Below are 13,274 nucleotides of genomic sequence, written 5' to 3'. Positions count from 1 at the left end.
AACCTACTACTAGGCTAATATAAGCTACTACTACCACCTGTACTAGATAATAAGTACTAAGAGGAGTTCTTAGTTAAAGAGGTACTTAATATATATATTAACTATAGTATCCTCTAGTTCTATATTAAATAGGAGGGATATCTAGATAACCTAATATAATAGGATATAGACTTTAGTAAATTTAATAGTACTAAGATATAGATTAAGAGGTAGTATAGAGAGAGTAAGTGTAAGTACTACTTACTAACTAGATAGACCTGATTTAATAATAGCTAGTCCTTAGGATAAGGACTTAGAGGGGAGGGGGGTAGTATAATAAACCTTAGTATAGGTAGATAGTTATTGTAGGTAATATTATAGGCTTAGGCTATATAAGGATTCTACTAGTATTTTACTATACTACTAATAGGTAGTAGGGCACATGACCTTACTTAGCTACATATGCACCTAAGTTGCCGCCACGCCCTTAACCCTCTTGTAATACTACCTTTAGCACATCTAGCTTAGTAACAATTATCGCCACCTTATTTAGCCCTGTCTACTAAGTTCGTGACAATAAGTATTAAGGAATTAAGGGTACTAGAAATAAATGTTAATAAGAGCTGCTTAGCTACTAAAAGTGCCTTAGAAATAGCTATTAGATTAAATATTAACCTTGTATTTATACAAGAGCCTTATTTAATTACTAATAGTAAAGAAATACCCTAAAATTACCTAAACTTAAGGTCTATTAATTATCTATTATATAGTTTAATTCTCCTGGTTTATAGTAACCCCCTGGTTTACCCTAGGGTTATAATTTATAAGAGATAATCCCTGCCCTTAGAAATTAACCCTAGAGAGGATATTTGTCAAGATCCTAACCTAATAGTTATTAATATAATAGGCTTAAACTTTTAATTACAAGTCTATAATATAACTAAAAAGGTCAAGATAATAATCAAGAAACAATACAAAGGTATCTATATAACATTAATATAGACACCCCTACTATTATTCTTAGGGACTTTAATTCCTACCATCCTTGGTGGGACCCTCATAACCCTAAATCACCTAATTTAGCAAGGCTAGTAGAATGGTTAGAAGCTAATAGACTATCCCTAGTAAATACTATAGGTAAAGGGACCTTTTATAGGCCTAACCTAGTTAGGGAATCTATAATAGACCTAACCTTTGCTACTAGGAATATCCTAGAAAAAAAATATAATTGGCAGACTCTTAGGGATATAGGATCTAACCATTATAGTGTTTTCTTTACTATCTATAATTCTGATCCCTTATTAGTGGATAACCCCACCTATATGTAAAGATATAACCTTAAAAAGGTAGATTGGGTTAATTTAACTCTAATCTAGTAGAATTAGTAGAGAATAGTTCTATACTAAACTCTAATAACCTACTAAGCCTAGAATAAAGGACTAGGACTTTAGATATACTAAATTAAGACCCTCTTTTAATAAGAGACCTTAATATATTAGCTGAGGAACTTAGTAATTTAATTACTACCTCTGCAAATAATAGTATACCTAAGATACCTAATAAGCTTATATCTAAGCCTTGGTAGGATGATTCCCTAACTAATTTAAGGTTAGAATATAAGAGAAAGAAAGCCTAAGTCTTATACTTAGATACTACTAGTATAAGAGCCTACTTAACTGCTAAAAATAAGTATTTTCTAGCTATTAAAAAGGCTAAAAAAGAACATTAGCAGTAGTTCCTTTTAAATATAGATTTAAAATCTATATTTAGGGCTATAGACTATACTAAGGATAGTAAGGTAGACTTTATACCTCATATTAAGTCTATATTAGGGGAATTAGCTAATTCCTTTGATGAAAAATACTATACTTTTAGGGATACACTATTTCCAAAGCCCCCTACTGCTCCACCTATTACATAGGAGGATTATACCTTAAATAATAGCTAGAAGTGGCCTAAGTTAGACTATAAGGAGCTAGAAATAGCTTATTCTATATAAATAAAAGGGAAGACACCTAGGCCAGATGCTATAAACTAAGATATTATTATAGCTACCTATAAGGCCTGCCCTACTACCTTTTATAAGGTATATAGTTTACTATTTAATAGTGGCTATCACCCTAAAGTATAGAGATAAGCTATAGGCACAGTTTTAAGAAAACCTAATAAGCTAGACTATACTAGTCCTAGGTCTTATAGGGTAATTTCCTTACTAAACTACCTTAGAAAAATAAATAAAAGAATTATAGTAAAGAGATTAAGCTATCTAGCTAAAACTACTTATCTACTAGACCCTAGTTAAATAGGGGGTAGATTAAAAAAGTCAGCTATAGATGCTGCTCTATTATTATCTAATATAGTAGAAGAGAATAAACTATCTAATAGGATTACCTCTACACTATTTTTAGATATTAAAGGAGCTTTTAACCATATTATTAAAAATAAACTCTTATTATTATTAAAGAAAAAGGGATTACCACTATCTCTTATTAGCTGGGTCTCTAGCTTCTTAAATAATAGCCTATTAAGACTATTATTTAATGGACAATTAGAAGAATTTAGGGATATAGAGATAGGGATCCCATGGGGAAGTCCTATATCACCTATACTTTTTCTAATATATATCTTAGAATTATTCCCATCTCAGGCAGTTAAGTTTCTTTTATATATAGATAATATTAGTCTTACTATATTATCTACTAGTATAAGGAAAAACCTTAAAATACTAGAAAGAGAAACTAAGCAGCTATATAAGCTTAGTGCTATAAACGGTATAAAATTCAACCTTTCTAAGACTAAATTAATACACTTTACTAGCTGGAATAAGGCTAAAAATAGTTCTATTAATCTTCCTAATAATATTACTATAAAGCCTAAGGAAACCATCTACTAGCTAGGGATCTACTTTAATAATAAGCTAAATTTTAAATAACACGTTAATATTTTAGTATTAAAGGCTAGGTTAACCTTATTCAGGCTCAATAGACTTACTACTATTAATTTAGGCCTTAATCCACATGCTATAAGGCAGTTATACTTAACCTACATTATAAGTATATTGGATTATAGCTATTAATTATAGTATAAGGCTAAAAATATAGATAGTCTTATTAAACTACTATAATACATACAGAACCTAGCTTTACAAAAGATTCTAGGGGTTTTTAAGACTAGTCCTATAAGAGCTATACTCCTATTATAGTATTTTTAATACTAAACCTAGCTATAAGCTTTTAATTCCTAGAGATATAGAAAGACCTACAGCTTTAGTGTTCTATCAGCTAAAAATAGGATATAGTTACTTTAAAACCTACCTATTACATACTAAAAAGTTAAATAATAGTATATATAGGTGTAGATATCCTAAAGAAACACCTATACACCTCCTACTATCATATAAGGACTATAGGCAAGAAAGAAAAGTACTTAAAAGGGACATCCCCTTATTAAGTATTAAAAACCTTTTTAAAAATTAGGAAAATATAAAGGCTACACTAGCTTTTATTAAAAATACAAAAATAGCCACTAAATAGTGGTATAACGACCAATAAGACACCTAGTAGAAGGGTTAAGGAGATAGGAGAGTATATAGGTTAACCTATAAATTATATAGCTTTTGCTACAAAGTTAAGGTTTCCTATAATTTTCCTATATTTAGCTCCCCTATCTATAAACCACCACTATTTTACTTTAAAATATACACTTGGTCAGTATTTACTTATTTCTACTTATATTACTAATTTGGTAATTTTCCTGTAAGGGCTTGGCCCGAAATGTCTAACTATAATCATTGAAAACAAACACAAAAAGGGATTGCTATAAATTAGTATAACAGCCTACTATGGTTCAAACCTACTAGGCACTATCCTATATATAGCTCTAGACTACTAGGATAGCTATCCCCGTCTCTTATAGTTGTTAACTTAAAGAGGGACGTTAAACTAACTAAATAAATAAATAAATAAATAGTAGCTTTTTATAGGAATTAGTTGTTTCTAAGGTTTAGAAGTTTATTCTAGGCTTATAGTAGACCTTATATCTCTATATATAAGGTGCGCGGTAAGGTTAGTATAACCTTATATTATATAATTAATATTAAGGGGTTAAAAGGGTAGGTCTTAATCTATTAACAAGAGGTTATATAGCCTTTATAAGCAAAGGCTACACAACAGGCTATCTATAGGGCCGCGTAGTAGCTAATCTATAGGCTAGGTTTTCTACTAGTAGAAAGGATTCTACTAGTAGAATCCTTACTACTAGCAGAATCCTTAACTGCTAACCTATAGTAGTAGGTCTAGGTGTGTTTAGTAATAAAGCTATAATATACTCTAGACTTCTAGATAGCTAAATATAATTACTCTTGTCTCTTTAAGCTTCTTATACTTTTACCTTCTTGGTTTTACGCGCCTAGTTAACTACTAGCATGCCTAGTTAATACCTTTATCTTATACTACCTACTACTATATTACCTAACTCTTCTACCTAGTTTTATACTACTTAGCTAAGTAGTTAATATATAGCTAATAGACGCCTATACTAAAATAATAGAAATTTAATAAATTCTATCCTAAATTCTATACCACTAATATTTTCTTTATTAGTGCTTTTTACCCCCTAATTTCACACCTATTTATGCCTTTTACTATTATTATTTAGTCTAAATTATCTTATTTAATAATTATTAGAAACATACCTATAATAGCAAACCTATATTTTTATAGGTTAACCTATAAAAGTAAGTAGCTATATAGAAACTATAGGTATTAATCTATTAAGTTTATAGTATACTATATATAGAGAAAATTCTTGTCTTTTATAGTCTTAGACTAGGAAAAGGATATTAAACTAAATAAATAAATTAATAGATAGTTATATAGATAGTTATATAGTTTTATAGCTATTACTAGGTAGTTAGTTATATAGTTAGTTATTATATAATTAGTTGCACTCTTGGTTAAGAGGGAGGGTTAGAAATCTAGTAGCCTATAATTATTAAAAACACACCTCTAATAGCGAACCTATATTTTTATAGGCTAACCTAAAAATTCTGTAGGTTTAAAAAAACTAAAACCTATAAGTATTAATCTATAAATTTTGTAGTAAAATATGTACAAAAACTCTTATCTCTTGTAGTCGCAGACTAAGAAAGGGACGTTAAACTTGATAACTAAAGGAATGACTACCTAAGGACAACTGACTGCGCGAGCGTTGCGCAACTAGCTGTGTGACTGACTAATTGTGCAAGTCCTAGCTGAGCGAGTGGCCGCGCGACTGGCTGCGCAACTGACTTAATTGATGTACTGGATGACACAATAGACGGCACACTGGATGACGCGCTGGACGACGCGCTGGTTGGTGACCACCAACCTAGGTGACTTTTGAGGGGGATCAGAAATCTAGAAAGAGGGGCTCCGAAATCCAAACACCTTTATCAACTACTCTCTCCCTCACTACCATTGTACATCACTTTACTCGCACCTGAAATAAGGCAGCTCCGAAGGGCTACTGTCCTATTAACATCAATGCAGGCCCAGCGCGTGTTCGCCCTGAAAGCTCGTGCCTGGCGAAGTTCAATAGCAATCAATATTCAATTGATGACATCACGCGCGCTGCACCTAGTCAGATGCGACAAATGGGTCATTGTAGGGAGAGGTGTTAGTAATTTGACATGGGGGGTCAGAAATCCAGCGGACGTGGGGAGCGCACGAGTGCGATGACCGATGACGTCATTCACCGTTGTCGTGGGCCGTACATAGACGCGTCTGCAGGCATTCAAACATCATATAGCATTATACACAAGATGTCAATGAAGCTGATGCATATTTCAGAGGCGAAGAGAAAGGAGATATTGTATTTAGAGAGCTACAAAATTGACATGCTACAACTCAAATCGAAGAATACGGGTGTTGTCAAAGGCCAGTTGGTGATACTTTTGGGCCATCTCTTCGTTACCGCTTCGCTTGAAAGCCTTCGCGGCCTGGAAGTAGCACATGGCTTGCCACTGCCCGTCGAGCCGTTCATGCTTCGCAAGCCAGGTCAATTCCATGGCCTCATCAACTGAGCAGCTCTGTTCCGGGTTCCAAATTTCTCCACAATTCGGCCAAATCGAGCGGAGCTTCTGGATGTGCATGTCTGAAATGTCGATCTCCTCCAGAGTTCGCGCGCAGTGGGGACAATTGCACTTGAAGCCCCAGCCTCCATGCAGGACGTAAAGCCTTTCAGCTCGGGGTGAAATCAGATTGATGTCTGAAAGGGGGTTCTGTTAGCGCAATGACTTCCAATGGCTGACGATGCACTCACAAGAAACAGTCAATTCCTGGCCGGCAGTAATAGTGCGGGCGGCATAAGTGGACTGGGTCATGCTAGACGGGTCGAAAGTGTATTCAAGACTGAGGTAAGACATCATGATCAGCTGCTGTAACCAGGCTCTCGGAAGCGACCGACGGCAAAAGAGGAAAACTTACTTGGGGCGACAGTCGTGATTGAAACGCTGTCGGAACCATTGTTAGCCTCCAGCCATACTCGCATTCATCTGCTCTGCACTCGGTCCAACTCACCGAGACCTCTGGAAAGATGGCAACGAAGGTGTGCTCTTCCCCGCCAACGCCTCCCATTGCAAATGAATTCGTGTTGATGATATCTTCAATCTCATCACCACCAAATTCTCCATGCTGCCGTAGGAACAACGACTGTTGCTCCGAGCCGAGCTGCTCAATGGCTTGTCGCTGCATTGATCGCATCTTTTCAGGGGCAGGAACACCCCGGCTACCGACATGTATCATGACCAGAGGATTGAAAAGGGTGACGCGCTCGCCCTTTTTGATGGCCCTTTTGGCTACTGCGCCCATACCGCGGCCTGGGATGATTTTGGCTTCGTAAGGAAGGTCGCTCTCGCGGTTCGCAGCGTCCAACAGTTTGTCCTCGGTGAAGGCAGGCAATTTCGTTACATTGCCAGCAATTTCCGGTGGCATAATGATCGAGATGCCTCGACCTCCGGCGAATGAACTACTGGTGTAAAGACAGGCGTTTCCACCGTCGCCGGACTCGCATCGCGGGGGGTATGCCCAGATATTTGGGTCCCAATCCGGAGTTAGGTGGAGTGAAGACGGAGACCCGCACATGCTGGAATTGTCTGCTTCAACCGTGCCCGGTATGATTTCTTGATGCTGGCCGCCATGTTCTTTCGCTGCCTGGCCCAGAACGTAGAACGAGAGCAGATTGAGAAATGCGGCCATTTTCTTTGACCCCGACATTGCAAATGAGAATTGGACAATATGAGTTCAAAGAGAATCAAAGTAGGGGTTGCAATGGAAAGAGGAGAGAAAAGGTGGCACGTAGAAATAGATGTCTGAAGACCCCGGATGCCCCTAGGGCATCTATCTGGGCAAGCGGGACGTGGAGCACGCCTCTGTATGCGCAAAGGCTGAGGATCATGGATTGTGCGAACGCCTGTATCAAAACTGAAAGAGGAAAGAGGCAAGACTGAAACTGTCGAAGTTAGCCAAATGACGTAGCCCAAGATGCCAACAAGCTTTGTCAAAGCTTAGGATACACTTGGGGTGCTCTGTGGATTACTATCCCCACACCAATCGCCATCTGCCAATACTGGCAGTGCGGTAAAGCCAAGAGTGTTTCAAAAACGGGATGGAAGAAACGGACAAATGGCACGGGAACCTGTGAGCTCCTGATTCCGCGGCTGGAGGCGTGAAACCAGCAACAGCACCACCGCATGACAGCATCGCCCATGGATTTGGCAGGGTACATCGTTCAGCAATCGAAGGGAAGCCAAGCGTACCCCTCCCTCATCAAAAGCCTTACCAATGTTTCTTTTCGGATCCGGACCGGATGACGATACGAAGAGCTGCCGCGAGATGCTGAGCAGTAGAGAAAGTGTTGATACTGTGCTTGCTTGCTCTAGATTGCCAGACCCGTTATCCGAAGAAAACTTCTACGTTGTTCGAACTGTTCGCCGTTGGTAGTGCATGGTCCACGATGATCCTTGGCGGTGATATCGCGAGCTGCCATACATGTGAAACGCAAGTGTGCGCGACTCCTCACGAACTGACCGAGGACCAAAGACTATTCCCACCTCGTATCCCATCAGTAATTGGTGGAGACACGTGAAGTTTTAGAATCAGCTTGGCTGAGATTGTTACAGCAAGATATTTTGCCTGCATTTTGCGGTGTGCAAATGTCTAGTTGAACGCATTTGATTTGCTTTTGACGATAAATCTTTGCCAGAGGAAACCCTGCAAGTGGCTTCCAAGTCGCACATGATGTCTTGTGAGCCACGTGTGGAGATTCCAGATTGGCACGCAGCGCGCGGCAGGCAGCAAACGTGTTAGTATTACTCGGACTTGGGAGCTTTTCCAACATTCCTGAGGTCCCAGTTGTTGAGGTAACCGGAACCCGCCTGCATTCAGCATCGCGATTAGAATTGGTCTTGGTCAGTGCATGTCTAGAGGGTCTTACACTCAAGTAGGTCGCAAAGCTTAGCCAGCCAAGGTAGGGAGCCATCAACCAGGCCGCGGTCTCGTCAACCTGAGCCCACGTTTTGGCGAGGTAACCCACGACACCTGTCAGGGCAATGATGTCAATGGTTGCGGCCAGGGGACGTCCAAGTCCGAAGAAGAGAGGCATCCAGATAAGGTTGAGGCCGAGTTGGACTGTGTAAAGGGTGGCTCCTTGCTGTACAGCCGATTAACACTGGGAGATGTTTTGAGCAAAGAACAAGCGCGACGCACCTTTGCCAGCATCACTTTGGAAGGGTCGATTGAACTGCTGCCGGCGGACCAGGCACGATAGGAGGCGCAGCCCATGCCGGCGTAGAGCAGAGTCCAGGCAGGACCAAAGACCCAGGCAGGGGGGCTACCGCGCGGCTGTTTGAGAGCTTTGTACATGCTGTCTGTCTGGGCTGTCGCGGATGAAAGGCATGGTCAGCGGTTGCAAGGGGATCGGGAGCGCAGCAGGACGCACGACGTGTCAAGAAGCCAACAGCCGTGCCGGCCGCAACGGGCAGCAGTACGGCGATGGCGGGCTTTTCGAAGATGACCCCGGGGAGGGTGAGCTGAGGAATGTAGGTTGTCATGATGGCGGGTTGCAACTGAATGTAATTGGAGTGACGGAGAGTGGACCGGAGCTGGGGTGGTGTTAATAACTATGGTGGTGGTTAGTCGAGCGGGCCGGAGCGTCGCGGTTGATCGCCAGAGCAGCGCCAGGGAGCTAGCTGGAGCTGTACGGAGTAAGCAATAATGATCTCACGATGTAGGTTGATCGGGCCGAGTATGCCGAGTTTGTCCTTCTCTTCAATGGTCATGGCACTCGAGACCGACCCGGCGACTGGCAACGAATTTCTGGGGTCTCCAACCTGAGATGTGCCCTGGCCGCCCGCTCGGATCCTTTTGGCGCTGGCTGGCGGGCGCTGGTCCCCGTTGGTTCCTTCCAATGGCAGCTTAGCTCGGCCGGCCACCCGCCCCGACATCAACACGTCCGACTACCACAACCTCCCATCCTTCTCCACATCCATCGTCCACCTCTCCTCCACCTCCTCCGCCTGCTCACTCGCAGCCCTTTGTGAGTGCCCACTCCTTCGTTTCTCGCCATCGCTTGCGGCAACACTTCTGCTCCTCCTTGTTTGTCTCCTTTGCTACAATCCTACCAATCTACTCCTATGCCCCATTCTCGTCCGCGCCTCGCCGCGCCCCCTCCCGCCAGCCTTCTTCTTCATCTCGTCCCTACGACTCCTCCACCTTACTCCATCTCTGTCCCCTTGCGCTCTCCATCCTGTGTCTCTGCGACATCGCCGAAACCTTCACTTTGTTCACTTACTTTGTCCCCATCCCCTCGTCTCGTCTTTCCTACTCACCCACTCCTCAATCCGTCTTTTGATTGTGCTTCTCTGACCTGAAGTCATGCTCGCAAACAGCTTCTTCCAGAAGAGACAATTGTCTGCATCCTCAAACGCAATCTCGGCATCAATGCGTTTGCCTCACCACACGGGCTCTTATCCATACGACTAGTCGCCGTTCCGCCAGCTGCAGGGCCCTCCATTCCACCCACCCACGCCTTTCGTCCATCAAGACGACTTCATTTTACACAAATGTCCACAATGGATTCATACGGGTATGTGCACCTCTCAAGTCACCCGACAGTCGATTGAAGTCGCAAGTTGCGTGTCGCTGCTCATTGGATCTTGGTTGGCTCCACATCATAACAAAGCATGGCTGACGTGGGTGCAAGTAGTCGCGACGACAGGTCCGTCACGGATTCCTATCGAAGGAGGTCTCCCGGTAAGCTGCCACCTTGGAATCTGTCCACATGCTTCCACCCCTCCATTCCGTTCGCTCGCCAAGATTACTGATTTGGAATTGGCAGCTGGTTCAGAACGCCGTCCACGCTCAGGACGCGAAAGATCTCGATCCCCGAAAGTCATCGACAGATACCAGCCCGACAGGCCAGCTCGAGACGACTACTACCGTGGCCGCGATGAACATTCAAGACGAAGATCCCCTCCGCCGGTGCAGTCAGGCATCGACCGCTACGTTCCTGGTCAAGACCCCGCACCTGGTCCAATGGCGAATCCTCTCCCGAATCCCTTGACGCTGGACTACCAGGTTGGCTTCAACTGGTTTGCTGAATGGTGGCGCATGGATCAAATGGTCAAGGAAGAGAAGGAGCGCCAGGCAAATGGTGGTCGTCGGCCAGACCGCATCAAGGGCGAAAGAGAGGGCAGAGAGGAGCGCGCGCAGGAGAGAGAGAAGATTCAGGCCGCGTACGATTCGTACAAGGAAAAGCTGCAAGTCCAGATGGCGCGTACCTTTGTGCAGCAACACAAAGGCGAGGAGTGGTTCAAGGAGCGCTACGACCCCGAAGCGCGTGCGACATTCCGACAGCACCTCAGCGAATTTCGCCACGGCCTCTACAACCGGTGGGAACACGATCTGGAGTCTGGTACTTTCGACGAGTTCACGCTGGAAGGCATCTACAAGAGCGAGAGCAACGGCGCGGGCGGTGTTGTGGAGAAGGAGGAAGGGGAGACGACCGCTGCCAACGAGGTCCTAGGCGTCAGCGACCTCCTGCCCTCAAAAGGTGGAGATTTGCGGGATGATGCGGCGTTGCAGCCAACACTGTTGATCAAGACCATCGCTCCGACGGTGAGCAGATTGAAGATGGAGGCTTTCTGCAAGGAGCACCTGGGGGAGGGAGAAGGCGGGTTCAAGTGGCTCAGTCTCAGCGACCCCAACCCGATCAAGAAGTGCCATCGAATTGGATGGGTCATTCTGAATCCAGCTTCAGAGCAGCCAGTCAAGGACGAACGTGGAGATGGCCGCGAAGAGGAAGAAGAGGGAGATGCAGATGAAGGCGCTTTGCCTGCCACGAGTACAGCCGAGAGAGCTCTCTCCGAAATCAATGGCAAGACGATTCAGGACGAAGTTCGTGGTGACTTCACTTGTCACGTTGGAGTTCACGAGCCTCCTGCCGCTCCTCGCAAAAAGGCGCTGTGGGATCTTTTTTCGGCGCCTGAAAGGGTTGAGCGAGATTTGCAACTGGCGCTCCGTCTCGTCTCGAGTCTCGACGAAGAGTTGGGAGAGGGTTACGATGGCATTGCGAAGATCGAGCAGAGGGTAGAAATGCTCAGGGATAGCGGAGCCATGCAGCCGCCCGTGACCTCGGCGCCCAAGGAAATCAAAAAGGAGTCGGAAGAGCCGGAAGAAGGCGAAGATGTCAACATGGAAGATGGCGAGGAGGGGGCTTACGACGAGGAAGCAGACGACGAAGAGCTTCTGGCGAGGAAGAAGAAGTTGGACTTGCTCGTGGAGTATCTGCGAAGGGTGTACAGCTTCTGCTTTTTCTGTGTGTTTGAGAGCGACTCGGTCCACGAGCTCACGCGCAAGTGCCCCGGAGGTCACCTACGCCGCCCACGCACAAGCCTGACGAGCGCGGCCAAGATGGTAGCCAAAGCCAGCGCTGCAGGTCAAGCCTTCCCGCTCAAGAAGCAAGAGAGTACGGCGGAAGAAGATGTCTCAGGGTCTCCGACGCAAGAGAAAAGGTCGTTCAAGACCGGGGCAAAGGCGCAACAGCAGCTTCAGCGAGCGTTCAACTGGGTCAAGACTTACGAAGACAAGCTCCTGCAGATCCTGGAACCGGAGAACGTTGACATTCGAAAGCTCGGAGGCAAGCCAGTTGAAGAAGCGCTTGAAGACGAGCTCAACAAGCACGTCAAGCAGGAGGACGAGTCCAAGTTCCGCTGCAAAGTGCCCGAATGTACGAAGCTCTTCAAAGGCCATGCCTTCTGGAGAAAGCACGTGGAGAAGAGGCACGAGGACTTTTACGAGAAGGTCAAGTCCGAGGTATGACATGATTCGTTTTCACATTGAGGAGTGCCTCTGATTAACGTGGCTCAGGTCGAGATGGTCAATCGCTATGTGCTAGACCCAGCGCACATTGCGCCTTCGCGCAGTGATGCCAACAGCAACGGACACTTTCCGCTACACAACAACGTGCCGACGGGAACTCCAAGAGGGTTCAACCTGGCCAGCATGCCCTTTGGGATTCCTGGCATGGCAGCCAACCCTGCGGCGCTGTCAGCGTTTTTCGGAGCGCAGGGAGTATCGAATGGATTCGGGCTTGGCGGCGAAGACGAGCGGCACGGGACGGGCCCGTTGCGGCGGGGCCAGGGCAGTCGGTACGGCAGCCGAATGGGTGGTCCGTATGACCGGCAGCCCAAGGACGCGCGCAACATGCGCTGGAACAATGCTGGCCGATTGACTCCGCCACGGGGAACGAGCGGTCGCACGGCTGCAGGAGGCAGATTCAGCGATGGAGGCGCAGGGGCCGTGGGTCCACGAGAGGCTGTCCAGGGGCGGAGCTTGAAGAGCTACGAGGATCTGGACGCGGCGGGCGGCAGCGTGGGCGAGCTCAACTACTAGGATTGGATCAAGAGGGTTGCCATGGCAGGGCGGAGATGGCCGCCGGTGGCTATGATGCAGATTGAAGAATGGAATGCCTTATGAGAGAGTTGAAAAATACAGACATGATTGATCTGATGCCAAGCTTTCCGGGGAAGTGCAACTGTTGAAGTCGTGATTGCAATAAAGAAGTCCGGGTGCACGGTGCTGGGGTAGGTTGGAGTAGGGGTCGTCGTTGATAATAATAGGTCGAGTGCTCTCTCACTGCCCAGGCCCAAGCCCAAGGCCAGGCGAACACAGCCCGCCCGCAAAGCTGCCCGCGCCCGCCTCTGCTGTGCTAGAGCTCCCCGCTCCGCCGCCCGCTGGCTCGCTTCCTCCTGCTCCAGC

The 13,274-nt window shown here is 45.2% G+C and overlaps 3 protein-coding genes across 3 annotated transcripts; 1 reads left to right on the top strand and 2 right to left on the bottom strand.

The window, feature by feature from the left end:
* Window positions 1–5,801: 5,801 nt before the first annotated feature.
* BKA78DRAFT_327035 (uncharacterized protein) lies at window positions 5,802–7,568 on the bottom strand. Its single transcript, XM_066889481.1, has 4 exons — window positions 6,537–7,568; window positions 6,444–6,469; window positions 6,280–6,368; window positions 5,802–6,225 (listed from the first exon to the last, which is right to left on the bottom strand). Exons 1-4 carry the CDS (start codon window positions 7,230–7,232, stop codon window positions 5,858–5,860), a joined length of 1,179 nt encoding a protein of 392 aa, XP_066739290.1. The 5' UTR covers window positions 7,233–7,568; the 3' UTR covers window positions 5,802–5,857.
* Window positions 7,569–8,034: 466 nt separating this feature from the next.
* BKA78DRAFT_53984 (TspO/MBR family-domain-containing protein) lies at window positions 8,035–9,293 on the bottom strand. Its single transcript, XM_066893349.1, has 4 exons — window positions 8,956–9,293; window positions 8,724–8,893; window positions 8,452–8,667; window positions 8,035–8,392 (listed from the first exon to the last, which is right to left on the bottom strand). Exons 1-4 carry the CDS (start codon window positions 9,065–9,067, stop codon window positions 8,327–8,329), a joined length of 564 nt encoding a protein of 187 aa, XP_066739289.1. The 5' UTR covers window positions 9,068–9,293; the 3' UTR covers window positions 8,035–8,326.
* A 794-nt stretch (window positions 9,294–10,087) lies between these two features.
* BKA78DRAFT_357207 (uncharacterized protein) lies at window positions 10,088–12,908 on the top strand (the record flags this gene model as incomplete). Its single annotated transcript, XM_066892178.1, has 4 exons — window positions 10,088–10,101; window positions 10,222–10,268; window positions 10,354–12,329; window positions 12,384–12,908. The coding sequence occupies 4 exons, from the start codon at window positions 10,088–10,090 to the stop codon at window positions 12,906–12,908; spliced, it is 2,562 nt and encodes an 853-aa protein (XP_066739288.1).
* Window positions 12,909–13,274: the final 366 nt, after the last annotated feature.

The sequence above is a fragment of the Phyllosticta capitalensis genome (genome assembly GCF_038381095.1).
Source record: "Phyllosticta capitalensis strain CBS 128856 chromosome Unknown BKA78scaffold_12, whole genome shotgun sequence".
NCBI classification, from domain to species: domain Eukaryota; kingdom Fungi; phylum Ascomycota; class Dothideomycetes; order Botryosphaeriales; family Phyllostictaceae; genus Phyllosticta; species Phyllosticta capitalensis.
Note: the sequence above shows the minus strand (reverse complement) of the source record. Positions and strands in the feature narration are given on the sequence as shown.

Coding starts and splice junctions, on each gene's coding strand:
- BKA78DRAFT_327035 (XM_066889481.1), bottom strand. CDS start 7,232: ATGTCGGGGTCAAAGAAAATGGCCGCATTTCTCAATCTGCTCTCGTTC. Junction 6,470..6,536: donor CCATCTTTCCAGAGGTCTCG/GTGAGTTGGACC, acceptor TGGTTCCGACAG/CGTTTCAATCACGACTGTCG. Junction 6,369..6,443: donor AATCACGACTGTCGCCCCAA/GTAAGTTTTCCT, acceptor GTCTTACCTCAG/TCTTGAATACACTTTCGACC.
- BKA78DRAFT_53984 (XM_066893349.1), bottom strand. CDS start 9,067: ATGACAACCTACATTCCTCAGCTCACCCTCCCCGGGGTCATCTTCGAA. Junction 8,894..8,955: donor TGTTGGCTTCTTGACACGTC/GTGCGTCCTGCT, acceptor CATCCGCGACAG/CCCAGACAGACAGCATGTAC. Junction 8,668..8,723: donor CCAAAGTGATGCTGGCAAAG/GTGCGTCGCGCT, acceptor TCGGCTGTACAG/CAAGGAGCCACCCTTTACAC.